This window comes from Xenopus laevis, chromosome 7S (assembly GCF_017654675.1).
Source record: "Xenopus laevis strain J_2021 chromosome 7S, Xenopus_laevis_v10.1, whole genome shotgun sequence".
Taxonomy (NCBI): Eukaryota; Metazoa; Chordata; class Amphibia; order Anura; family Pipidae; genus Xenopus; species Xenopus laevis.
The window spans coordinates 4886803-4914636 of NC_054384.1; the positions used below are offsets into that span (position 1 = coordinate 4886803).

The window sequence follows — 27834 nt, forward strand, 5'->3', positions numbered from 1 at the left end:
AATTGGTTGGTTATTTCCTTGACGTATACGCAAGTGCTGCAGCGATTGGTGACATTTTGGCGGGGAGAGCGCAGTTTGAAGTGAGGCGCTTGTGGGTTCTTGCTGCGTCTGTTTGCTCGCTGGGCCGGTGATCTTCGCGTTATTGAGATACAGCGGGTGTTCAGTGAGGAGCGTCTGTGAGGTAAAAGGATCGCATTTCCGGATTTCCTTGATACCTTGAGTGAGGCACGTTAACTCCGTGCTCATAATTCTCGGGACAGCCATGTTTTATACAAAGGCCGCCTTCCAGCTGTTATTTACTACAAGTGCCGCCGTCTCTATCATACGAATAGTCTCGTTTGGAGCCTCTTTAAAGGGGACGTTCATCTTCGAGTTAACTGTCTGTTAGTTTGATGTAGAGAGGGATATTCTGACACAATTTGCAAATAATTGTAATTTTTTATTACTTGTGCTTTTTGACTTATTCAGCAGCTCTGCAGTTTGCAACTTTAGCCGTCTGGTTGCTAGGGTCCAAATTCCCCTAGCAACCATGCATTGATTTTCAGAAGAGACTGGAATAGGAGAGGCCTGAATAAGAAAGATGAGGAATAAAAACTAACACTACATTTGTAGTTTTGCAACTTTGGCCATCTGGTTGCTAGGTTTAGATTTTCCCTAGCAACCTTGAAGTGATTTGAATCTGATACTGGAGTATGTATTGAGTCTGATACTGGAGTATGTATGTGGCAGGGTCTGGTTAGAAAGAGGAGCAATAAAATACTAATGGAAGAATTTTGATATTTTTGGAATTGGAAATCACACCTGGTTCCACTTCAAGGATAAACTACATTGGATAATGGTTCATGAGACTAAAGGGGATACAAATGAGAAACTTCAGGAAATCGGGGCAAGCGTGATGTCGATATTCATTCCCAACTACATGAACCCCTATGATCTCTTCCTAATCACTATATGATAACAATATATGTCGCTGTTCATTATGTTACACTTTATACTTTCTCAGATGTGGAATAACGAATACTTAAAGGGATACTGTCATGGGAAAACATGTTTTTTTTCAAAACACATCAGTTAATAGTGCTACTCCAGCAGAATTCTGCACTGAAATCCATTTCTCAAAAGAGCAAACAGATTTTTTTTTTTTAATTTTGAAATCTGACATGGGGCAAGACATATTTTCAGTATCCCAGCTGCCCCCAGTCCTGTGACTTGTGCCTGCACTTTAGGATGGAACTGCTTTCTGGCAGGCTGTTGTTTCTCCTACTTAATGTAACTGAATGTGTCTCAGTGGGACCTGGATTTTACTATTAAGTGCTGTTCTTAGATCTACCAGGCAGCTGTTATCTTGTGTTAGGGAGCTGTTATCTGGTTACTGTCCCATTGTTCTGTTAGGCTGCTGGGGGGAGAGGGGTGATATGACTCCAACTTGCAGTGAAGAGTGACTGAAGTTTATCAGAGCGCAAGTCACACGACTGGGGCAGTTGGGAAACTGACAATATGTTATGTCTAGCCCCATGTCGCATTTCAAAATTAAATATAAAAAATTGTTTTTCCATGACGGTATCTCTTTAACAATTATATTTCGGGTCATTCCTTCAACTGTAAGCCCAAAGAAGTATCTATTATATTTATGGGACCTCGCGGAAACCAGTGTAGAGCATGCATCACTCAATACACATGTTACATATGTCATCTGTTACTTTTGGTTTATTTCCTCTCTCCTTTAATCGATCGGTCTACTGGATTGAGACAGGACTTGCTCTTTCTCTCGCCTCCTTTTCTCTAAGTAAATACTTGATGTTATTGCATAACGGTTATAGCTACTTATTATTCTTCTTAAAATTTTAAAATGCAATTAAAAAAAAAAAAAAAAAATTATAGAAAGAAAGAGTAGCAATAAAAAGTAGCCATACAGGCAGTACATACTTACATATGAGATGGGGTCTGTAGGTTTGTTCTTAAAGGACCAGTAACTAGGGATGCACCGAATCCACTATTTTGGATTCGGCCGAATCCTTTGCAAAAGATTCGGCTGAATACCAAATCTAATGCGAACCCTAACTTGCATATGCAAATTGGGGTTCGGCCAGGCAGAAGGATTCGGCTGAAACAGGCCGAATCGTGGATTTCGTGCATCCCTACCAGTAACGCTAATTTTAAGTTAAAAATTCGCTCTTAACCTTTCCTACCTGCAAATTTATCCTGGAGCGCCACACATTGGATCTTGCAGTCACTTTTTTGGAAAGACAGAGTACATTCAGAAGCTGTGTTTTAGAATGATAGATAGATATAGGTATATATAATTTTTTTTTTTTTTTTTTTATAAAGCATCGAGCATAGTACAGTTTCTGCAGGTAGAAAAGGGTAAGCGTGGATTTTTAACTTGAAAACAATTGGTGTTACTGGTCCTTTAAAGGGGTTGTTCACCTTTGAGTTAATTTTAGTATGAAGTAGAGAGTGATATCCTGAGACAATTTGCAATTGGTTTTTATTTGTTGTTTTTGAGTTATTTAGCTTTTTATTCAACAGCTCTCCAGTTTGCAATTTCAGCCATCTGGTTGCTAGGGTTCAAATTAGGGGTTAAAGTTATCTTAAAGGTGAACAATGCCTTAAAAGAGTTTTTCCGGTTGTTTTCAGATTGTTCCCCAGAAATACTTTTTTTTTTCAATTACTTTTCATTATTTTTATTTATTTTACTATTTTTCCAAAATCTAAGTGTAAAGTTGACTGTCCCTGTCTCTGGTATTTGAGTGACAGCTCAGTAATTCAGGTGCAGATTCTGAACTGTTACAATTTTGCAACATTGAGTTGATCCATTTCTCAGCAGCATCTCTGGAGTATCCGCAACTATTGTATCAAGTCTAACAGCTGCCTGTAATGAAACCCAGAGATTCTGCTCAACAGGGACAAAGATAAGAAATGTAACACTTAAATGTATCAATTTAGAACAGTTTAATGGGTCGGTGACCCCTCTCCCAGAGCTGCTTTAGAAGTTGAAAAAAGAAACTTTACACTTCAATATTAGAAAAACGGTGATCGGTCGGGGGAAAAACTAGTTTCAAGGTGAACCTCTTTAATAATAATAATAATTTAGACCATCTGAGACAACTTGGAATTTGTTCTCCTCTATGCCTTAGACCATTACTTTCACTTTCCATTCAGCACTTCCTACATGTCACTGCTCTCCCCACATTCCCCTGTTCTCTTCACCATTTAATTGTGTAGCCAGGACATGGGGATGGACATCAGGTCCCCCATTCTGGTGCACAAACAAGATTCTGAGATGATACAAGGCTTGCCTTAATAACAGTGTCCACAGAATGGCTCCTGCCTGCTTGTTATAATTATGAATTCCCAGACTGAAGGAAACAAGATTCAAATAAATGATAGTGTAATTGGTTAATTTTGCTTGACTATCTTGATAAAATAGGATTTGGAATAATTTTGTTCGATGACTGGTCCCCTTGTAACACAAGTTTGGAATGACTGCACCATGTGTTTGGTAGTCTGGTTTTTCCCTAGCAACCAGTCAGCGCAACAACCTTACATTAGTTAGAGTTCAGGCTGCCAGTGTGCTAGTGAAGTTGTTTGGAGGATTTGCTCCCCTATCTATAGATACTGCAGTAAATGACTTGCTCGCTTTTATCTTGGTTCAAAGCAATGCGTCTGTTGCAAAAATCTTTGAAAAGAAAAATTTGGGAAGATGCTTAGCCACTCCTATTGTCTTGTAACTCCGATAAACAGCTGATTGTTCTAAAGTACAATCATTTGAGCAGGCGAGGTATGACGTATAGTCTGCTTTTCATAGCTGTAGGAGTGCCCATACTTTACTTATGTGAGTATGTTGTCCCATTATGATCTACATCCAGAAAAGCATTTTAATTTAACAAACTTGCTATTTCTTATGATTATACCATGACATGATAAATACCTGAATGAGATTTAGATGCGTTTTGTTGACAGTCTTGAAATCCACTGATCACCAGCTAAAGGTCTACTGGTAGATCCTGATCTACTTATTGGGCACCCAGTGTTATACTGTATAGCGGGGGAGGTGGAAGACTAATTGAGACGTTTGGAATATAACCCTATGTAGTTAGCATGCACAGGTCAATGTCTTGAGTGCGGTCAGCTCACTTCCACTGTTTGCTTTATCTGAAGAAGCTGCTTGGTCTGATTGATTTTTATCCTCAATAGGCTCCCACCATGACGTTTCACTTTCACATCCCACTGGCCTTCAGGGATCTACTAAAAAGTGGGGGCATTGGACAGTATGTGGTGCAAGAAGTCATGCCAGTGCGACAGCTGGATGCTCAGTTTGCTGGTGAGTAATGGTGATCCCCATTCTGTAGTCGGGTGTAAGGGAATAAAAACGTTTTCTACAAGAGAAGGCACATACAGCAGGAGTTAACTGCTTAAATTCTGTGTTTGCCACACAACAAGTTTCGAGCCTGTGGGCTCTTTGTCAAGGAGCCCACAGGCTCGAAACAGGTGGCAATAAACACAGAACTTAAGCAGTTAACTCCTGCTGTATGTGCCTTTTCTTGTAGAAAAAAAATCCCTTGGATTTTTACACATGGCGGAGGTGTATACAAGTTTAAAGGCATTTGACTAATTTTCTAAACACCTGTTTGTTGGAAAAACTGTCATTTTTTTGACTGGAGTCAGGTGTACACTAACTGGAGAAGCATTGTGATAATTGGTGTTACAAGTGTAGTGCTGTTGTGTGTTTTTTTTCTGAATATTGTCTTTTTCTTTCAGCCTTCCAAACTTCCTTCCGGACAGAGGGCCCCCTCTGCATCCTCCAGCACTTTGATACTCTCTATAGCATACTGCAGTGAGTATGGGTACCTTGTTCCACTTCCAGCCTATGGGAAATTGTAAAATATTTGGCAGCATGGTGTGATCATATAAATTTCTAAGACCATTGTTGGCGGCCTAAAAATGTCCTAATTCTTTGATGGAAATTGCTCTTCCCAAGTGATGAACCAAGGCAAATCTGACTCTCTTCTAGAGTGTGACCTCTAACCTTTGCTCTTGGTCTGTAATCTTGGTGGCTGTGGAGAAGCTTTTCCTTGTCGCTGTAAGGCCAGACCAATAGAAGTGCTTATTGCTTGGCCCACTACTGATTAGAAATCTGTGCATGAGAGTGAATGTGCAGTTACCAGCTGGGCCTACATGATGGTACAAGAGTAAATGGTGCAGATTAAAGGTCATTGCTCTAATAGGCAGAGGTACACATGACGGTGCATCTTTGGTAATCTGATGGGCAATAAGGGTATATACAAATATACTCCTCAAATTGATACATTGACAGTAAAATGTTTCTGTGAATAAGTGGTTTAGTGTTTGATTTGTCTCATTTCTGCAGCCATTTCCGGTCGCTGGATATTGCAATTAAAGAGGATGTTCTTGAGGTGATGGTAAAAGGTATATAAACGTTCTTTTTGGTTTAGTACCATTTAGGCATTTTCCCTGGCTTGTTTATTTATTTATTTTTAAATGCAGGTGCAGTTGTTCCAGCTACTTGCATTTAAAATCTGGATCTGGTGCTACAATGCAGATGGAAGCGTGCCAGTTCTATTACAACATGCACGATTACTTCATGAAAGTGATTTGTAATTTTACATGCAAGTCGTTTTTGACGAGTGTGAGATTCGGCCGAACAGAGTCCTAATTTGCATATGCAAATTAGGGACGGGGAGGGAAATCACGTGACTTTTTGTCACAAAACAAGGAAGTAAAAATGTTTTCCCCTTCCCTAATTTGCATCTGCAAATTGGTGTTCGGTATTCGGCCGAATCCAAAATAGTGAACATGGAAGATGTTTTTACATACTTAGAAAAAGATCTAGATCTGTCTGGCAATGTCTGAAGGTGTACAGAATCACTCACTTTGTTGTAATTTTGTCTGCGTAACTCCACAGTGGCATCACGGCATGCAAATGAACTCCCTGCTATACTAGAGGATCTTAATATGTCAGTACCCCAGCGTGCTGCCCATCTTAATGCACTCAAGATGAATTGCTTCATCCTCACACAGTTAATTGAAGCCTTTGAAGCAGAAACGTACAAGGCCTCACTGGGCAGTGTAGAGCCAAGTGGCAAGGTACAAAGCTAAATTCATTCCAGTATGTGTGTTCCTTTTGTGTATGTAAATCTCCTCTCAATATGTAACAAGTGTACAGAGTTTAAAGTCCTTGTGTCTTTGTCTCACCCCCCACCTGCCAAGGGGTTAAGAAGACGGTGTGATGGGAGTAAATGCTTTCTTCAGGGGCAAAAACCTTGACTTCAAACTGAACTGCTCATAGGGATCAAATCACTTGCACATGTTGCTTGTTGTGGCTTAGTACTGAGAGTTACTTTTATGTTACTATACTAGTCTAGCTAATGGACCACTCTATTCTTTAAAAAAAAAATGTTAATTATTGTCTGTCTTCAAGGGTAAGAAGGCTAAATCCAAACCAGAAGGTTTCTCTTGGGAATCTGAACGAGAGAGCATTTTGCAAGCACTCACCCACCTCTTGCAGCTTGATATTAGACGTCTTTGGAGCATGTCTGTGGTGGAGGAAGAGTTTGTCAGGTTTGTTCCGTTACCTTGTGTGTGCAAAGTTATGCATCTCTAAGCTATTGATGATCTGCAGCGTTTTGTGCTCTACCACTCTTTGCTTTTATTCTTCATGATTCCAAGGCAAATAAAACTTCCTCTCTAGCTTGAACACGACTTTTACTCTCTCTAATCTTGGTACCTGTGGAGCTGTTTTTCCTCAGTTGCTGTTAGGCCAGACCAATGCTAACAAGTATCGCTGGTTTCCCTTGACAAACTTGATCTGCCCACCACAGTGAGTGTGCATCAAGGGCACCTACACTTTGCATTAATCAATACAGAGAAGATCAGTTCGCTGGAAGGCACAAATTATTTTTGGAAAGTTGATGGGAAGTGAAATGGCAATAACAATGTTTCATTGGTGTGCTATGGCTTCATTATGCCCAGAAAACTGCTTTTTGCTCCATGATAACATCTAGCTATGTTCTTGCAAGGCTATTGGTTATCTGCATATTTGCATAATAAATACATACTTTACTGCATCCATAGACTTGTAAAATACTGGCCTTTGGTGTGCAAGTCATTTTATTTCACAACTCTTATTGTACTTAGTATGCCAAAGTACAGTATAAAGAGCAGGTTGTCAAACATTTCAGTTTGCACTCAATTTTAGCTTATATTGATATACATTTGTACAGCACAGAAGACTTGTGCAATGAACCGGCCTTCTGATGTTTACAGTCAACCTTTTTATTTCGCTTTTAAGAATAAGCAATCAATGTATCAGTCAGTCTAATGTTCTTGTAAGGCTTAAGATGTTGCATCTAACGTGATTTGCTCTTTCCTCAGCATGATGACAAGTTGTTGCTATAAGATGATGGAGAATCCAAACATAGTAATGGCAAAAAACAAAAGTACTCGGGAAGCCTTGGGACACCTCCTTGGCGTTACTGTGAAACGCTATAACCACATGCTGAGTAAGTCTGGCCATTTGTACAATAGAGGGTGGGATTAAGAGAAATGTAACATTGGTATGTCTGGGACATTCATTTATGAAAACAAATGTGTTCTCAAAAACATGTCTTCCACTCGGAAAGTAACCGTAACCATCACCTTCTCTGGTGGGTGTTTTGAGATCTGTAGTTCAAACATTTGCCATCTTAGGCTAGACTGAATCTCATTACATCTCTAATAGGTATTTATTTGAAGCATACATCTGGTTATTTGTATTGCCTTGTAAAGCTCCCCTACGGTTGCCACATGATGAGTCCTAGGCGAATGTGACTCCTTGTGGATTTGATCTCTGGCCTTTTCCCTGGGTCTGTAATCTTGGTGACTGTGTAGAAGTTTCTCGCTGTTGCTGTAAGGCCAGACCAAGATTACCTCTATTTGAGGGGGTCTCCCACAATGACGCATTGATCTGCCCACCAGAGTGTGTGACGGCAGAGATCAGTGGAGACCTACAGTACATCTACTGGAAAACTGTGAAGGGACTGGCTCAAATCATGTCACAAGGAGACATGAGCACAAGTCTTTGGTAATCTGATGGCTAGTGGGATGAAAATAAAGTTATAAAAATGCCTTGTTTTCAAATAATTCCCCCCCCCCTCCCAGGGACCCAAACATGTGGTGGTGCTTGTTGTAGCAGGATATTTTAGTTTGATTATTTATTAAGGGTGTCATCGGGACCAAAATTTGGGTCCTGACCCATAGAATAAAAATTATGGCTATATAAGTAAACCCCAATTCACTCACAATCTGCGTTCCTCAGCAGGAAAGGAACCATTTTTACTTATACAGTGGGTAATTATGGGAAACCTTCAAAAGATATTGGTACGTTTGGGAGACCTTTTTAGGTTCTCATATTTCTGTATGTTTGCCTGGACAGCATTTATGGGTTCGTAGCTAGTGACTACCACCCAAAGGAGTTTACTGTAAAGGCTACTGGTATGCTTACTGCCTTCTAAATTCAGGCTAGTGTAGGACGAATGCCACAACAGTTAAGGCAACTCCAAGGACCCTTATACTTCACCAAAACGAAAGCCCCCGGTTTGTTTGACTTTCATGTCCTGTGAACCTATTTAACTGACTACCAATGCATCTTTCTACTAGTTGTCTAGTCTGTAAGAGAGGGGTAATGTTTGGCTGTATCCTCCCCACTCTCCTTTTTAATGGCATTCCATTGTCGTGATTGTAGGTGCCAGTGTGAAGGTGATTCAGCTTTTGCAGCATTTTGAACACCTGGCCTCAGTTCTGGTTCATACAGTGAGTCTGTGGGCCACAGAGTACGGCATGAAACCTGTCATCGGTGAGATCATGAGGTGAGCCAATTGCTCATTGTATGCTATTTGGGCTTCTAATCATTCTTTGTTTCCAAGATTCCCTATACTAAATGGTTATGTTCATATTTATGTTCCCACTATTCTTGTGTGTGTATATACAAAACAAGTTGCAGAATTTTATACTGTGCCAATCTTGCACATGACTCGCATAGACTTAACATCCTCCACTAATGTGTTTTGTAATCCCCTGCATGTGTGACCTGTTCAGTCTTGACATTTTAACAGCTTGGTTTATTTTATAATTTAATTTATATAATTTTATTTTTGCCACTGCAGAGGCAGTAGCACTGCATGTGAAACCCTTCCATAATAAATCATTATGGGGAAATTGAACCTTGAACCAGGACAATATACCTTGTTTTATAAAATAGGATTTCCCTATACAGTCTGGGTACGCAGGAACCATGGGGTTAAGCTCCTCCCTCGAGGAAGCAGGACACTGTTGCCAAAAAAGCTGGACTCATCCTTCTCCCTCTATATCCCTTCCTTCTTAACTCCTCCACATCGGTTTTTTTTTTTTTTTTTAGTGTCCTGCATCCAAGTAGGTAGGACGGCCTCCAGGAGGCCCCACAAAAGGAATCTTCGGTCAGCGACGAGTGTTGACACTCGGGGTGAGACGAGAGTCAGGGCCACTCCTGTGCTCCATAGTTAACCCTAACCGCTGGATACCTCGATACCAAGGGATCCAAAAAGAGAAGCCTTCTTCAAAGTAATTTCTAACCTACTCCACACTTGGGTTATTGTTCCATCAGACCAGCTATGTCAATTTTTCTATTCAAACTTATTCATTGTGCCAAAGAAGAATGGCTTATTCCGCCCAGTATTGAACTTAAAATGCCTGAAAAGGTCCATCAGCTACTGTAGTTTTAACGTGGAAGCCAGAGCACCCTCAAATCTTTGTGCAGGTACTGGGGGTTCGTGGTGACCAGTGGCCTTTGTGCAGTTCCATTTGTGCCCCCTCCAGCTGTCCCTTCTGTGAAACTGTCGGAAGAAAGTCACTTAATCAGAATCGCACTAGATCAGTCAACACTGCAGTGGTGGATGAACCCTCTACATCTAGCCAGGTGTCGTCGGTGGGGAGAAACTAAATGGGACAGTTATTGCCACCACCGACTCCAGCCTGACTAGATGGTGGGCAATGTTCGCACAGAGCTCGACACAAGGAAGATGGTCCCAGTAGAGTCCAAACTACCAATATCCTGGAGCTTTGGGCAATCTACCCAGCACTGTGCCATTGGGAGGATCTGCTGACAGGCATCTCGGTATACGTACAGACACACTGAAATCGCATATATAAATCGCTAAGGGGGAAACCGCAGCACCACAGGCCGGTCAGAGACTGAAAGGATTCTGTCCTGGGCATATGCCCAAATCCCAGAAATATCCGTGCTTCATATTCCTGGCATTCATAACTGGGAAGCAATCTGCCTAAGGCAACACCACCTGGATCCAGGAGTGTGGGAAAACAGACCCACAGGAAACGGAAGTGGAAACAATGACTATACCATGGCTGTTCCGATCAGCGTACATCTTCCCTCCCATACCAATGCTGCCACCGGTATTAAAGAAATTTCTCCAGGAAAATCTGCGTTTTAGTCCCATTTTGACCTCCGAAGAGTCTGGTTCATGGACCTCCTATGCCTATCTGCGGGGAATTGCTTCCACCTGCCTCAATGTCCAGACTTGCTTCGGCAGGGCCCACATCACCCTACAGGACTTCTGGCCTTGACAGTGTGGCTGTTGAGACTGCCATCCTGAGAAACCAGTTTTGAAGATCCTGTGATCAGCACAATGATCATGGCAAGAGAGCCATCATCCAAAAAGGCCTACTACAGGGTGTGGAAGACCTATGGTGTGGATCCAGAGGAGTACCTTTTGACCAGCTGGAATTGTCTTGCATTCTTCTATTCTTGCAGACCGGGCTTGAAGGTGCCGGTCTCAAGTCTTGTCAGTTCTCTTCCAGAACCTACTGGCCCTAAAGGATGATATACGGACTTTTCTCAAGGGTGCGGCCCATGTTGCCCCGACCTTCAAACGACTTGACTCCTGCGTGGGACCTCAACCTAGTCTTAAGATCACTTCAGGATTCACACTTTGAGCCACTTAGATTGGTAGACCTGTCCCCCTTGACTTGGAAGGTGGTATTTCTGGTGGCCAAGTCTCTTGAGTTTGGGGCACTTTCCATGGCCCCACCGTTCATTGTGTTTCATCCAGACAAGGTGGTTTTGCAAACAGTACCCTCCTTCCTTCCCAAGGTGATGGCTATCATTCATGTTAACCAGCCAATTGTGTTATCGTCTTTCTGTCCAAATCCAAAGAATAAGGCGGGCCTTCTCCATTCCCTGGATGTTGTCATGGCATTGTCAACGTACATGCAGAGAACTACCTCCTTTCGTAGGTCTGAATTCTTGTTCGTGATTCCCTCAGGTCCCCGGATGGGAACATCTGTTTCCGAAGCGACTATCTCTATCTATGGTTCAGAGAGACAATCAATCAGGTATACCTAGCCACCCACAGAAGTCCTCCGGAGGGAGTCTGAGCCCATAAGAAAGAGCCCTAAGCACTTCTTGGGCATGGAGGAACGATGCTTCTGATAACCAGCTGTGCAGAGCTGCCACATGGTCCTCCCTGCACACCTTTACAAAATTATACAGGGAGCTTTGGCAGAAAAGTCCTGCGATCAGTCTATTCAGACTGAAAGGGGCAGTCTCTTTCCTCCCTCAAATACGGGATAATGGACTGCTTTGCTAGGTTCCTGTGTCCCCCAAAGTAAGCTTAACCCCTTGGTTCCTGTGTCCCCCAACTGCCTAGTGAGAAATTTAATGGGAAAACTAAAAAAATCACTCTTACATTGCATGTTAGGTAAAATATATTTGCACACATGATGGCCAGGTTCCTAGTGAATTAAGCGCTGCCCCGTGAAATTACCAAATTACCATCACCTTTGCATTGGCTGATTTTAATTTTAAATATTTTGAAAATGGTGGTGACTGCTCAGCCAAGTATGTTTTGTATGTTATATGGCAAAGTAACCCTAATCCTAAGTGGTGTAGTTAACATATTAGGATGGTGCTTTTGTGTGTAGTTGGGTGTTTACATTTTTTTTTTTTTTTTTTTTTTTTTTTTTCCCCCCTCCTGTTCTCAGGGAAATTGGGCAAAAATGCTCTCAGGATCTCTCCAGAGAATCTTCTGGCTTCAAAGCCTTTGCTACATTTTTAACTGAGCTGGCTGAACGAATCCCAGCAATCATGATGCCCAGTATCAGCGTCCTGCTGGATTATTTAGATGGCGAGGTGAGCCTCAAGGAAAAATATTTCTATATTTAAAACATTGGCATTCTTTCTTGTGCGCATGGTGACCGTTTTATTCAGAAGGTAGACATTGTTGCTATGATGTAACTGGGAAGGGGTTGTTCACCTTTAAATTCACTTTACTTCAGTTTTTATTTATTTTTTTTGTTTGCCTTTCTTCTGACTCTTTCCAGCTTTCAAATGGGGATCACTGACCCCATCTAAAAACAAATGTGTAAGACTATAAACATTTGTTGTTGCTACTTTTTATTATCTTCAGGCCCTCTTCATATTTGTCTCTTGTTCAAATCAGTGCATGGTTGCTGGGTTACCCAGATTGCTAGAATTGCAGACAGGAAAAAAATAAATAACTTTTTTTTTTTTTTGTAATTCCATGTCTCCTTTTCCCCCCAGAACTACATGATGAGGAATGCAGTATTAACAGTAATGGGAGAGATGGTAGTACGTGTACTGAGTGGGGATCAATTGGAGGAAGCCGAAAAGAGCACACGAGATCAGTTTCTGGACACTCTGCAAGAACATTTACATGATGTGAACACTTATGTCCGCAGCTGCGTCATTCAGATTTACAACCGCATTGTGCAGGAAAAGGTAGTGATTTAATTTTTAGCCTGTTTTTGTCTCTAGAAACTCTGGATTTGTTCTGTCCTATTCTGTTTTCATCACTCACTCTGCTTTCCATTTCAGGCTCTTCCTCTGTCTCGCTTCCAGTCTGTAGTCACCCTGGTTGTTGGGCGTTTATTTGACAAGTCTGTAAATGTTTGCAAGAATGCCATCCAGCTTCTGGCATCTTTCCTGGCAAACAATCCATTTACATGCAAGGTGAGCAATTAATGAGCGACCGCGGTAGCATTAGACAAAACTGCTTGAGCATTATGTGAGTATCTTGTGGCTTGATGTAAATCTTCTGCTACTTGCAGCTGAGCAGCGTTGACCTTAAAGTGCCCCTAGAAAAAGAAACCAAGAAACTGAAAGAGATGAGGGAAAAGTACCAAGGACCTAAACCAGGTATGGATTGTCATTGTTTTTTTAAATTGAGGCAGTGTTATTTGCAGAGAATCAAATGACCTCAGTCCCTGACCTCTGGAGCTTAGTCTAAATACACACTTCCCTAGTTTTAAGAGAAACCACTTAAAGAAACGGTAACACCAAAAGAGAACTTTTGCCATTCAAGCACAAAATACACGGTAGATAACGGATAAGTACTACTATAGTTTATATAAAACTGCTGTGTAGCCATGGGGCAGCCATTCAAGCACAGGATACACAGTAGATAACAGGTGCTGAAGAATCCCATTGTATAGTACATAGCTTGCTATCTGCTTTGTATCCTTTGTATTTTTCTTTTTCAGCTTTGAGTGGCTGCCCCTATGGCTACACAGCAGCTTTAAAGCAAACACTTCTACAAGCACAGGGCAACAGTACCTTGTTTTTAAATTACTTTAAAATGCTTTAATTTTTTTGGTGTTACTGTACTTTTAATCTGCCTTTTTAAGGTGGGGGGGCAGCAGAACTAGGGTACCAATATGAAACCCATGCAAGAACATACAAATTCTGCTTGTATCATTTTTTCATAATAAGATGGAAGCCTGTTTTCAACTGTTTTACTTGCAGTTGTAGTCATTTCCCCAGAAGAAGAATGGGAAGCCATGTTACCCGAGGTGCTTGAAGCTTTTAAGATTCTGCAGCAGGAGAGTAAAGAAGAGGAGGATATTGAAACCGAAGAAATTGAATCTTCTCAACATCTGCGCGAGCAAATCCTCATCTTGCTTCTGAAAACAAGCTACAAGTGAGAGAAGGCAAATGTGTTCAGGGTGCCTTATGTTCTCTAGTTCGGTCGAGTTACATTGAAACTATCTCTTTGCAGAAACTCTATCCGTCTGACACAAAAAGGAATAGAGCGATTCCAAGAGGACCCCCTTTTCTCTGAAGGTGATTCTGAGGCGAAATCTGTGCTTGGCATTTTGGAAAAGATCTTCACAGGTACTAGTTTATGTATATTGCATTTTCCTAATTCCTCTGATTACCCATTGCCTCAGCAAGCACCGGATCCTCACAGCCTGCTTACAGCTATGATTGTATCCCAGCTGCAGGAAGCCACACCAATAAAGGGATTACAGTAGGCACATAGGTTATTTTAACTTGTTGCTTTGGAGTGGTGAGTTGAGCTTGTGTTTTTTTTGTATACAGAAAAGAAGGCTGACTTGGAGCAACCAACCACCAAAGATCAAGATGATGCTCAGGTCAACCCTCCCTCACAAGAAGTGCAGAAGTCTGACATGGACAAACAAGAAATGCTGGTTCAGTACCTGTCTGATGCTCACCATTTCGCACTGAAAATAGAAGAGGCCATTGATGTCATTAGTAAAATGATGTATGAAACAGCTGTATCAGGTAAGGAGAGAAATAGGGTTATCGAAGCTTGAGAGTTTTTACCATAACACACACTTTATGAAAGAGCAGCAAATAAAAATGTACTTTGAAGATCTGTTATGGCATGGCTAATGAAAGAAAAAACTTTACAGTAAGTGAGCGGTTCACTACCTTTGGAGCAAACTGTATATTTATTCTAAGTTGCTTTGGCTGAAACCTTTCTGACGTTGTTAACTTTACGTTCCTACAAGTGGTGGATACAATGACTCCAAGTCAAACAAAGCTATACATAATATAGCTATTGAGTTGCCTGCACAAACCTCTTTAATATATTTAATGTATCTGGCCCAAAGTTGGGGATCTGGGACATTTTGCAGGTGTGAAATATTCAGGTTGTGCGAGAGGGGAGCATAGGGAGAAATTAGTGGCTTTGGGAAAAAAATATAAAGCGTTTGCCAAGCCTGTCCCACTTCCTGCATTAAAGAAGTCTCCCTAGATGTATTTGAACCCTCTTTATAAGAAGTGGTGTGTTTTTTTTTGTTTGTTTAAGCTCCTAAATAAGGTGCCATGTGGTCTTCCAGTGTGGCAGCAGGCTTATCCTGGGAGGGGGAAGCTAAATACAGTAGCATATTTATGGCAGCTAATCCTTATCTGTAGGGAGTTGTAGTTTCGCTGTGCTGACCCATGGAGGGGCGGCATCCCAGTATAGGTGGTTTTTATGTCTAGACCTACCAGGGAGAAACCTTGGGGGGGGGGGGGGGCTTGAGAGAGTTGTCTGGCTACTTTGGCAACTGATTTTATAGAGGTCTATGAAGTATTACCTGGGGTTTAGTATGAGAATTAACGATTTGCTGGCAGAGGGGATCCCTCAGATTGCATTTAATAGCTTGGTCAACAAAGGAGCTAGAAGGGAGTTGTACTTTTGTACCATTCCATCAGAAGACCATCCAAACCTGGGGTCTTTCCTAATCGGCAGGCATATTTTAGTAGTAGTATGCACAAAATGTCTTAAATATATTGATAATGTGTTGAGTGCAGAGGACTCTTGTATTTGTCTATGAATTTTGTGGTCACAGCCTCATTGCACCCCTGCCCATGGTTTAAAAATTAGTGGTCAGCACAGCTTTCCCTTGTTTGCTCTGGTGTTTCTGCCCATCTTTTGTGTTCAAGAGCCAACTTTTTTGCTGTCTCCTTGGTCAGAATCTGTTTTGAGACCTGTGGTGCACATTATTGTGATGCACGGAGTTGTGGCGCCATCTTGAAAACCGGAACTCCAATCCCCCCTCCCCCCCATACCACCACCTGAATACTTAACAGTTGAGTGCAGAAGATTGGCACACCACTTACAAGGAGGGTCACAGCTTGTGGTATCAGCATGGCTTCAGGATTTTTAAAGCCCAGGCACAGAGCTACACTATCATGCGTTTATTTTTAAAATCTCCTCATAAAACTTGCAATCTTCAAGATACTTCCAGTAATTCTAAATCAAACCTTGCCAAATCCTGTCCATGTTAAATTTTAACTAATTTGTTCCTCTGTGATTCTTTGTATTGTAGTGGTTCAGGAAGTCATTGAGTTCTTTGTGACCGTGTCACAGTTTGGAGTGTCCCAAGCCCTACTTGGTGTACGTCGTATGCTGCCCCTGGTCTGGTCCAAAGAACCGGGTGTTCGCGAGGCTGTGCTAAGTGCCTATCGACGATTGTACCTCAGCTCAAATGGGGAATCTGAGAGGTAACTGCTTTGTCCTACCTAAATGTTATAGCCTTACATTTGCAACCTGTCATGAATTGCACTGGGACTTTTTTAAAATAAAGCTTTACCCCCGAACAATGTAGGTCTATAAAAAGATATTGCATAACCCGCTCCTATGTAAAATCATGCATCATGCAAGTAATTTTTATAATATACTTTTTTTTAGTATGTGCCATTGGGTAATCATAAATGGGGAAAACTGCCGTTTTAAAAAAACAAGGGCCACCCCCTGGGATCCTAGGATTCACGGTGCACACAAACAAACCATACTTTTAGGTCACATGAGCCAATTAACAGAGTTCTGTCTTATGCTTCCACACTTCTTCCTGTTACAGTTAGAGCTGCAGTATTTCTGGTCAGGTGATCTAAAGCAGCACACAGACCATGAAATAGTGGTTCAAGGCAAGAGATTATAAGGACAATATTTACTTAAATATATATACCGGTTTGATAAGATTCTTTAATATGATACTATCCATTGCCCTACATTTTTCAAACTGAATTATGTTTTAGTTACATAAAAGAAATAGTTAGGGTGTTTGCTGCTGTTACGGGGTGTGGTATAAAAAAAATATTCTCACCTCTTATATCCAACAAATTCAAAGGTTAAAGTGGCTATTTCAAAAGGAATTGGCTCTTCAGTGCAATGTTTGTTCTGTTTATGCAAACAGACCACCTGACTAAAACAGATGGCAGTTCTGCATCTATTGCAATATTGGAATTCCCTTTGAAAAAAATTGGGGCATTAAAATGCCCTTTAGGCCCCTAATAAGGACTGGACTTGGCTCCCAGAGCAAAATTACTGACCCACCAGCAAAGTGCTTCTCTGTTATGACGACATGTAAAATGTAATGCTTTTACTTTGATCTTGTAGGGTGAAAGCTCAGGCTTTGGTGCGGAGTCTCTCTCTCCTAATGGTAGATTCCTCTGCAGGAATATTGCAGTGTCTGGAGGAAATTGTAAGTACATAATCTTGACTGTATCCAGTAATGTCTGGCAATAACACTACAGTGACGTGCCTTCAGGATGCAGATTGGACTTGCATTCCAATAACATGGCTCAAACCTGCTATTATTGAACTGCAAATATCACATTTGCTTATAAACTACTGGTACTCCTTTGTTTATATGAACAGATCTACATTGGGGTAAAAAAAAAACTGTATTTGTTTGAACATACAATTTATGTATTTTTATTTGTATAGCGCTGTACTGCAGAACTATAAATTAGAACTACAATACAATAAAAACAAATACATTTTGCTAATATTGGCCAAAGGGGGACAGTGATATTGATACTTGGTTTTTTTTTTTTTGGTTTTTTTCTCTCTAAGGTCTCAGAATTTGTACAGAAAGGAGACATACATCCTTCTGTAATACAGTTACTTTGGGAAAAGTTTACCCAGAAGTCTCCTTGCTCTGCCTTGGAAAGAAGGGCAGCAGTTATGTTGTTGGGCATGATGACCAGGTAAGATATTGACTATACAGACTTTATTATGCACCAACCATATCTAATACATTTTTTTCAATTTACGGTCTATTTTGTATTTTAGCTATTGTTTGCCCTTTGCTTTGTGCTGCTTTGATATATTTGTTGTAGGGATGCACCGAATCCACTATTTTGGATTCAGCCTGACTTTCACGTGAAACTAAATTGTTTTTTATTAGGGGTCAACCAGAAATTGTAATGAGCAATTTGGACACTCTGGTGAGTGTGGGGCTTGGGGAGCAAGTGCAGAAGGATTATCAGTTGGCTCGGGAAGTGTGTAACTGCATTTTAAAGATCACAGACAGCCAGAAGGTGAGGTGCAACGGTGGGGCCGCATTGTCTCTTTCTGGGTAGTTGGTGGGAGTCTCAACCATTTGATTTTTATATCTTGCAGCAAACTCTGGGCAAGAGCACAGAGCCTTTTCGGCTGCCGAAAGATCACTCTCTGTTTGTGTGTCTGACCGAGGCTGTTGCAGGAGGTGAGTGCCATTGTTACAGCCCACCAAGCTTGTTTCATATCCCTTTTTTTTTTTATAGCATTAAAGGGAATGTTCTCCTTCCAAACCCTGGGCGAATGCCCCTAACTCTTTACTTAACCCTCCATGGAGATTCTGTCCAGCTGAGTTTATGAGCTCCATCCTCAGCCGCTTCAGTAAACTTCGGAGTGAGACCAGCGAGTTGGTGGTGGTGAATTTTTTATTTTTTTTTTAACTTAAGGGTTTGCTTCTCCTTTAAAGTTTAATCTTCTTGTCTTTGTCTGGCAGCACTGTGATCCAGGAGCATTCTGAACTGTTACAATCGGATACTTTTAGTTGATACATTTGTTATGTTTGTCCCTTCTGAGCAGAATCCCAGAGTTTCATTAAAGGCAGCTGTTATAATTAATACAATTGTTAATATTCCACAGATACAACCGAGAAATGTATCATCTGTGGAATATCCACAATTGTATCAATTCCAACAGTTTCTTTAATGAAACTCTGCAATTGTGCTCAGTAGGGACAAACATAACAAATGTATCAATTTAGAACAGTTAGAGTTGGCACCCCCCAGCTGCTTTAGAAGGTGAAACATTACACTTCAGTATTAGAAAAACTGTCACAAATTTAAATTGATTGCTAAAAGCTTATTTCTGGTGAAGTATCTGAAAAAGACTAAACTTTAAAAGTGATTTTTTTTTTTTTTTTTTTGAGCCAATAACCATATTTCATTCCCTTTTCCTTACGCAGGCTTTCAGTGATTTTTTTTAGAGGTCAGCAAAAAAGTTTCCTTTCAGATCTAGTTTGGATCATATTGGCTTTGTGATTATTAATTTTTACATGAATCCTGCAGTGATTTATGAATTCAAATAAAAACCGAGCCAAGGTGGATTTTTTTTTTTTTTTTTTAACTGGAGTGTGTTTGCTTGATTGGGCATATCTGCTTTTGTATTATGTAGGAATAGGCTTGTCTGGGCTGCACTGGCTTCCCTTCAAGGAGACAGCGGTGAGGTTGGTGTATGAGCTTGGAGAGGAACCAGAAGAAATCTGTTCAGAGATTCTATTACGTTGCAGCCAGAATGTCCTGGATGGGCACCAAACTCAGGATGAAGGTAAAGGCCTGAAACGGGAAGGGCATTGGTTGATTGGGAGGATGACAATGGTGTCGTTTGTATAAATGACTGATATGTAAGTTATTACATTTGCATGTATTTGTGGCTTCTTCTACTAGTGGTTTGTATAAATGTAAAGGAACTTCAAGCCTTTTGATTCTTGTTGAAAATGAACAAGGGACCATCCTTCTATATGGGAATCTGCCCTCCAGTAGTCATATCATATGGCAGAACTGTTGTTGTACATGGGAGACTTGCATCCAGTGGTTAAACCTGCAGCACAAATGTCCTTGTGATTATTTTATTTTTTTGGACTTTGCTTTCTCCTGTTAGTGCTTTGGCTTTGTTTCAAGTAGGACCTTTTTGAGTTTAGAGATTGGCTGAATTTAGCCTTTGCTTAAGGGGTAAAGCCTGAGGAACAGAATCTCCTAGATAGAGCTTCATGCTTGTTTCAAGTGAGATGAATGAATAATTATGCTGATTTCTCTACTGCTTTTTTAGTTCCCAACGTACCTGCCTTCCTCCTCACACATTTGTTGTCCCTGGCTGGGGATGTGGCATTACAACAAGTGGTCCATTTGGAACGGGCAGTCAGTGCTGAGCTTAGAAGGCGGAGAGTCTTAAAAGAGGAGCAAGAGGCTGAGAAAGTGGGCAAGCAAAGGAAGAGCAAAGTAAGTCCCGGAAATGTGGGAGCTGATGGTACAGAATGCACTGCATTTGCATGTAGGATGTTCTCTTATGTAAGCCTCCTGGTGTGTGTGGTCTCGGTACACAAGGCTAGATTCCTTGCTGAAGCAACTATTGTTTGGAGGTAACGATATTAAAGTTGGCGCATTCAGATAAGTGTGACGTTTCCTCTAACCCAGGCAAATGAGAGCACAATGGAGGAAGAGCTGGGGCTGGTTGGGGCTTCTGCAGATGATATTGAAGCTGAACTGATCAGGAAGATTTGTGACACAGAGCTGCTTGGGGGTAAGTCATGTGACTGATAGATTCATACTTAAAACACCATTGTAAAGCAGAAAGTATGGAATTTTGTGTGAAATAATTTTTTTTGTCCCATAACAGGACAGCAGTACCTGTCTGCCTTTCTGCCTCTGATCCTGCGGATCTGCAATAATCCTGGGAGATACAGTGATCCTGACCTCTGTACTGTTGCTACCCTTGCCCTTGCTAAATATATGATGATCAGGTCATTTTTTTTCTCTTTTCACTTGGGACTTTTTAATTCATATTGTTCTATTTTGACTTAAGATTTATTTTTTGTATTGTGAGATGTTTCAGTGCCACTAGTTAATTTTTTTTTTTCCCCCGCTTTTGTGACTTTCCATTTACTGTTCAGCCTACAGCTTCTTTATCCGCTGTGTTCCTATTTATTTTTAGCTCCGATTTTTGTGATACTCATTTGCGACTGCTCTTTACTCTTCTGGAAAAATCGCCTTTACCGAGTGTCCGATCAAACATCATGATTGCTCTTGGAGACCTCAGTATACGATTCCCCAATCTCATAGAACCATGGACCCCCAATCTTTATGCCAGGTAGGTGCCATACATCCATTTGCTGGGCAAAGAAAGGCACCTGTCTTGTTCTATTTTTTCCCGCATTCCATACTATGCTTGTATTTCAGCATTGAGACGGTTTCAGTTTTACTTTCTGTATGCTCTTGTCTTTGCATGTGTTATCTGTTTTCACTTTAAGACCTGTCTGCATCATACCCTTGATGTGTGCAGAAAGGCTGCTATTGTAAGCGCTTGTCTTTTACATTTATATGATTATTTATTTTTCATGCTAAGATATTACGGGATACATGTACTGCTAATATGACTTTTGTTACAACAGCACAACCTGCTGGTCCGTTTCTGACCAGTCTGACCAAGTAGTCAAGGAAGTTGTCGGGAGAAAGAGGCTGCTCTGATTTTCTTCTGCTCAGGAAAGATGTGAAGTTTCTGTTAATTTTTTTTTTTTTTTTTCCCCTAAGCAGAAGAACATCAGAGCAGCATCTTTCTTACTCCTGACAACTTCCTTGACTACTTGGTGGTCAGACTGTTGGGAAACTGACCAGCAGGTGGTGCTGTTGAAACAATTCATTCCTATTAACAGCACATGTATCCTTTAATATCTTGGAATGAAAAATAATATAAAAGACAAAAGTTCTTAGAATAGCACCCTCATCTATTTTACATTCACATATTTTTAAGGTTTACTTGGCCTTTAATGCAACAGACCAATCCATGCTGTGGCCTAGTCGATGAATAAACCATATAGCTTAGGAGTCTAAACTTCTGCTTTTTTGTTGAATCAGACTGAGGGATCCTTCCCGTGAAGTGCGAAAGACGGCTGGTATGGTAATGACCCATCTCATTCTCAAGGACATGGTGAAGGTGAAAGGGCAAGTTAGTGAAATGGCTGTGCTGCTCATTGAATCTGATCAAGAAATCTCTGCCCTTGCCAGGAATTTCTTCAATGAACTGTCAAACAAGGTAAGAAACTAGCCTAATAAACATTGAAGCTTTTAGACGTATGCTACAGGTGATGTGCAGGCGTGGCCCTTTAAAATATTTAAATTTGTGACTCTTTAATATGCACACAGGGGAATGCTGTATATAACTTACTGCCAGACATAATAAGCCGACTTTCTGACCCAGACTGTGGTGTTGAGGAGGAAGCTTTCCGTACTATTATGAAGTAAGTCCCATTGTGATGCCAATGTGGTGCGTGTGTGCAATGTGTAGCATAATTTAAAAAAAAAAAATCACATCCTGACCAAATCCCTTTTTCTAAATCACACTGTAAATAATCCAATCTACAATATAAACGTTTTTTCCTGTTGGTTTTATTATTTATTTGTTTTTAGTTGTAATATTGGTGTGTAGGTGCATTTTGGGTCATTTTGCCTTGTGTGCTTTCAGAAAGCCAGCACTTTAGGATGGTACTTCTTTCTTGCAGGCTGTTTCTCCTGCTCAATGTAACTGTGTCTCGGTGGGACCTGGATTTTACTATTGAGTGCTGTTCTTAGATCTCCCAGGGAGCTGCTATCTGGTTACCTTCCCATTGTTCTGTTAGGCTGCTGGGGGTGAAGGGAGGGGTTGATATCAGTCCATCTTGCAATACAGAGTGACTGAAGTTTATTAGAGCACAAGTCACATGACCAGGGGCAGCTGGGAAACTGACCATGTGTCTAGCCCCATGTCAGATTTCAAAATGAAATATAAAAAACTGGATTTAAATCCGTTTCTCTGTAGTCGAAAGGGGGACAGGGCTTGAAAAAACTCCCCGTCGTTCCCTGTGTCCCCCTTAGACAGAGAAATCTGTTTGCTCTTTTGAGAAATGGATTTTGGTGCAGAATTCTGCTGGAGCAGCTGATGTGTTTTGGGGAAAAAACAGTGACCATATCCCTTAACAAGGGGTGGTTTAGTGCATCTCTTGGCATCCATTAATGTTCTGTCTGTTGGTACAGTGCAACACAGCGACGCTCGCAGCTCAGTGGACAATTTAATTTGGCTTTGTTGTTTACAGCTGCAGTGTGAATGGTCTTAAAGTGAACCTGTCACAAGAGTTAACATTAGGAAGGCAATAAAACTATTAAAACAAACGCATAGAAAAAAACTCTTTGTTGTCCCAGCGCGTATCTTTAAAAGCTGTGAAGTAGATGCAGCAGCGAAATAGTGTAATATTGCCTTTAATATATTTAAAAATGTAACATTAAAAATGCACTCACATGGCATCCCGCAATAATAGCATGTATAGCATAACGTCCTAGAGAGGCTTTCTCTCCACGCCTATCCACAGTCGGAAGTCCTGCTGCCAGAGCGCTCGTGGCTTTAGGGTCCCTTGCGGTATGTCGGCGGGTCTCTCTCCTATGGCGTGCTATTCCGTGCTCCGTAAAGGCACGGAATAGCACGGAATAGCACGCCATAGGAGAGAGACCCGCCGACATACCGCAAGGGACCCTAAAGCCACGAGCGCTCTGGCAGCAGGACTTCCGACTGTGGATAGGCGTGGAGAGAAAGCCTCTCTAGGACGTTATGCTATACATGCTATTATTGCGGGATGCCATGTGAGTGCATTTTTAATGTTACATTTTTAAATATATTAAAGGCAATATTACACTATTTCGCTGCTGCATCTACTTCACAGCTTTTAAAGATACGCGCTGGGACAACAAAGAGTTTTTTTACGCCTATTTGAACTATATGTTTGTGAGTATCCACCTATAAGGCCCACGAGGCAAGAAGCAACCCCTCTTCCCCAAAAGGCTATATATAATTGTGGTGGTGGATAAGAAGGAGTTACACCTAGCACGGTGAAGCCATAATATAACCTGTGCACAGAATTAAGGGGGTCATTTATAAAACGTTACTGCCCTATATTTGTTTGTTTTTCCCGGTGCCTGTGGCGCTGGCTTCTTTTTTAGGTATTATTTTGTGGACTTGAGGGATACAAGTGAAAGCCGGCAGGGGATTGTGAACACAACCAAACCTAGGACTATAATTTGGACCTATTAAAACAAACGCATACCTTCTTAAATCAAATCTCACAATCTCCATTAATTATTGCTTTAAAAACACTGAAGCCCCAACTTTCCTGAAATTCTGAAGCGAAGGCATCATAAGTAGAATCAGCCTTGCAGACTCCTCGTGGTATCCCCAATATCTGCAGCTGTCTGAGGCTGAATGACTCCCAACATGTAGAGATTACTATACTGCATTGGAAGGTTTATTAGCATGGAGGGGATGTTGGATAAGGAGCTCTGTTTGCCATCATTACAGAGCAGGAACAGCAGCTAAACCGTGGGTAATTGTGCTCCTCCTTTCTAATTTACCACTCGCGCTCACTCCTGATTTATAAAGAGATGGTGTTTTCTTGATCCAATCTAAGTAGGGATGCACCGAATCCAGGATTTGGTTCAATATCCAGCCAGGATTCTGTCTTTTTTTTTCAGCAGGATTTGGCCGAATCCTTCTGCCGAACCTAATCAGAATCCTAATTTGCATATGCAAATTAGGGGAATGGAGGGAAATCCCGTTCCGTTGTTACAAAACAAGGAAGTAAACGTTTCCCCTTCGCACCCTACTTTCCATATGCAAATTAGGATTCTGCTCAGTGTTCAGCAGAATCTTTTGCGAAGGGTTCGGCCGAATCAAAAATAGTGCATCCCTAAATCTAAGTATTGTAGAGAATTCCAAAGGAAAACTGGGAAAGTGTAAGGGTACAACCTTTTAAAGGGGTAGTTCACCTTCCAATCCCTTGTATCAATTCTAACAACTGCCTTTACATTCTACATTGCCATATTCTGTATTTATGCCTCATTATTCTCTCCAGGCAGCTTCTCTCCTACATAACCAAGGACAAGCAAACCGAAAGCCTTGTAGAGAAAATGTGCCACAGATTCCGTACTGCCAGGTATTGCCGCAACTCTGCTCATCTGTATATGTTGCTTCCTAAAAGCCACAGACTACTTGAAATATTAGGGAATCTCTTGCCAAAATGTAATTTTTTGCCACTTTTAGTTACAAGAAGTTTTCCCCTTTGTAATGTAAGTTGATTGGTGCGTCGCCCTCACAGGACTGAACGGCAATGGAGGGACCTGGCGCACTGTCTGTCACTTCTGCCTTTCTCTGAGAAGGGCCTGAGGAAGATGCAGGACTGCTTCGATTGTTATGGAGACAAACTGAGTGATGAGGCCGTGTACAACTCCTTCTTAACTACTGTGGCAAAGATGCGCAGAGGTGCAAAGCCCGAGCTTAAGGTAAAAGACTTGTGACTGAGGAGGGGTTTGGCATTTAGTGGTGGGACTAGTGCAGGGACCATTCTTCATGCTCTCTGTACCGGATACTTGTTACAAACCAGAAAGGTCCTTTACATTGAAACTGACCAACAGGCAATATTTTAAAGTACTCGCCTCTGACAAAAGCACACTTGGGTTTATGTAAAAAACTTTTAGAAAGTGTTTTTACAGACATGGAGAGGGACTTTATGTCCCACAATTCATCACTTTTTAATAAAACTGCATGGGGGGGGGGGTGAATGAATGGGCAATTAAAGGGATTTTGATCCTTTCTATTTTTAAAGGAAAGTAAAGTCTAAAATAGAATAAGGCTAGAAATGCTGTATACTAAACATAAACATGAACTTACTGCACCACAAGCCTAATCAAACAAATGATTTATGCTTTCAAAGTTGGCCACAGGGATCACCATCTTGTAACTTTGTTATACATCTTTGCAAGACCAAGACTTTGCACATGCTCAGTGTGGGCTGGGCTGCTTAGGGATCATCATAAATGATCAAAACAGCACAAGTCAAATAATATCTGCCAGAAGCCGATACAACAAGACTGATTAATAATCAGAATATACAGACTGCACTGGGTCCTGTGTTGTCATGTAATCTAATGTGGATTTTATAGTTTTTGTATTGTTTAATACAAACTTTCTCCAACTCTGCAGAACCAGTGGCTGCAGCAAAATAATCCTCCAAATAGAATCCCAGTTTATCGGTTTAAATCTGGCTCCATGATCTTTGTCCCTGCAGCTGGCGTTGGTAACGGGGATGTAAAGCCAAAATAAAATCCAATACAATCAGTCGCCAACTGCTCTACAGGGAAACAAACACAAACAAACAAACCAAGCTGCTGGGAAGTAAGGCAGGGGCTCCCCCCCCTGCTGTTCATAAGTATTGATTGTTTCCATGTCAACCTCGTCACTTTGCCTGGTTGTGAGCTATTGTTTCTCCTATTCAGTGCAACTGGAGGAGTTGCAGTGGGACATGGATTTTTACTAGAGTGCTGTTCTCATCTCTATCCTGTGTCAGGGAGCTGTTATATAATAACCATTGCATTGTTCTGGGGGGGGGTGGTATTCACACTTTATGGTTTGCTGCAAGTTGATCAGAGCATAAGTCACATGACTGGGGGCAGCTAGGAAACTGACAATATGTCTAGTCCCATGTCAATTTCAAAATTGAATTCAAAAAAATCTTTGCTCTTTTGAGATGGATTTTGGTGCAGAATTCTGCTGGCACAGCACTATTAACTGGGAAAAACAAAACCTGAGACAACCCCTTTTTAAAAAAAAAAAAAAAAAAAAATCTCCCCTCCTTTGTTCTCTCTCCCTTACCTTTAGGCTCTGATTGATGAGTTTGAGCAGAAACTGAGCAGGTGTCACAATAAGGGTCTGGAGAACATGGATGTCCCTGAAGAGCCAAGTGCAGAAAGTGATGCGCAGCCTCCAAAAGGTAAACTGTTCTTCCAATGCATGGTGGCTAATAGAAGCCCAAGCGATTATTATGGAGGTTCTGTGGGGTCTTTACCAAGTTGCCTTACCATGAGCATTTAATAACTTGCTGCCATTGTAGCTCAGTTAGTCAATCTCTCTCTGAATCATTTGTCACAGCCAAGCGGCCTCCCCTTGCTTCAGTGAACGTAAAAAAAGGAAAATCGGAAGATTTTCAGACTCCCAAACCCCCAGCGTCCCGGAAAAGTCGCAGGAAGGTGGCTGTAAATTTCTCGAGTGATGAGGAATCCGGTAAGAATGTATCAACACTTTTATAGCTGGTTTTGGCTTTTGTTTAATTGTTGGGGCATTTGTGTAATATGTAAAATTTATATGGCAGATCTGGAGGCTGAGCTGAGTGAAGCAGAGACACCCAAAAATCCGACGCCCATCAGACGCACTGCCAGATCCCGAGCCAAATGATCCTGCAGCATTGACGCCATGTGTAACTTCTGTTTGTCTTTAAGTTGTTTTTAATGTTTGTAACTTGCAATTTTTATCTTCATTTATGTAAGTGATCTTTTTATTGTCAATGGGACTTTTTAATTGGTTTTGTAATATTAAACCTTTAACTATTTTATAATGTCTCTCGGACATGTCTGTCTAGTTGTGGTCACAATCCACACGCCCAATATTTAAGCTGATCATGGCCCAAAATACAGGATAACCCCCCCCCACGCGTGAAACTGCCCCGAGCTGTCACTATAAAGAGGGAGACGGTCTCGGGAGTGCAAAACGCTATACAAATGCAATGTAGTTACAAAAAATACGATTTTGTTACTCGCCATTAAATCCATTTCTCTGTGGTCGAAGGGGGAGACACAGGGAAAGGATGGGGTTAAAGGAGAATTCAACCTGTGGGGGGAAAAAAAAAATGTCGCTAATTTTTTTTTTTTACTCGCCCCTCCGTGCAGATTCAGGCCTCGGAGTTCACGGCAGCCTTCTTCTTCTTCTCCATTAATCTTAATGAATTGACGGCATTTTCGGCGTATGCGCAGTTTGAGTGAATTTCCGGTAGGAACTGCACATATGTCGAAAGTCAAAAATTTTCGGAAGTTTTTTGACTTTCGGCGCATGTGCAATGGTTTGGGACCGGAAATTTACTCCAACTGTGCATGCGCCTAAACTTCCGAAAGACTGTAGAAAGAAGATGGCG

At 41.3% G+C, this 27834-nt stretch overlaps 1 protein-coding gene and 2 non-coding genes across 8 annotated transcripts; all 3 read left to right on the forward strand.

Annotated features, from left to right (window-relative positions):
* ncapd2.S (non-SMC condensin I complex subunit D2 S homeolog) lies at positions 1–27258 on the forward strand. 6 transcript variants are annotated; one of them, XM_041570421.1, is made up of 32 exons: positions 1–216; positions 4198–4324; positions 4762–4837; positions 5372–5430; positions 5927–6108; positions 6443–6582; positions 7396–7523; positions 8744–8867; positions 12034–12181; positions 12593–12790; positions 12887–13021; positions 13120–13207; positions 13814–13988; positions 14067–14182; positions 14390–14593; positions 16129–16303; positions 17199–17283; positions 17658–17791; positions 17992–18124; positions 18207–18291; positions 19251–19403; positions 19905–20074; positions 20270–20375; positions 20472–20595; positions 20787–20942; positions 21707–21884; positions 21995–22089; positions 24727–24807; positions 24970–25153; positions 26529–26640; positions 26799–26930; positions 27019–27258. In XM_041570421.1, the coding sequence occupies exons 2-32, from the start codon at positions 4207–4209 to the stop codon at positions 27099–27101; spliced, it is 4077 nt and encodes a 1358-aa protein (XP_041426355.1). In that variant the 5' UTR covers positions 1–216; positions 4198–4206; the 3' UTR covers positions 27102–27258.
* Positions 4976–5271, forward strand: LOC121396674. Its single transcript, XR_005963117.1, has one exon. It is a non-coding gene; the product is annotated as a small nucleolar RNA U85 (small nucleolar RNA).
* Positions 7802–8097, forward strand: LOC121396670. Its single transcript, XR_005963115.1, has one exon. It is a non-coding gene; the product is annotated as a small nucleolar RNA U85 (small nucleolar RNA).
* Positions 27259–27834: the final 576 nt, after the last annotated feature.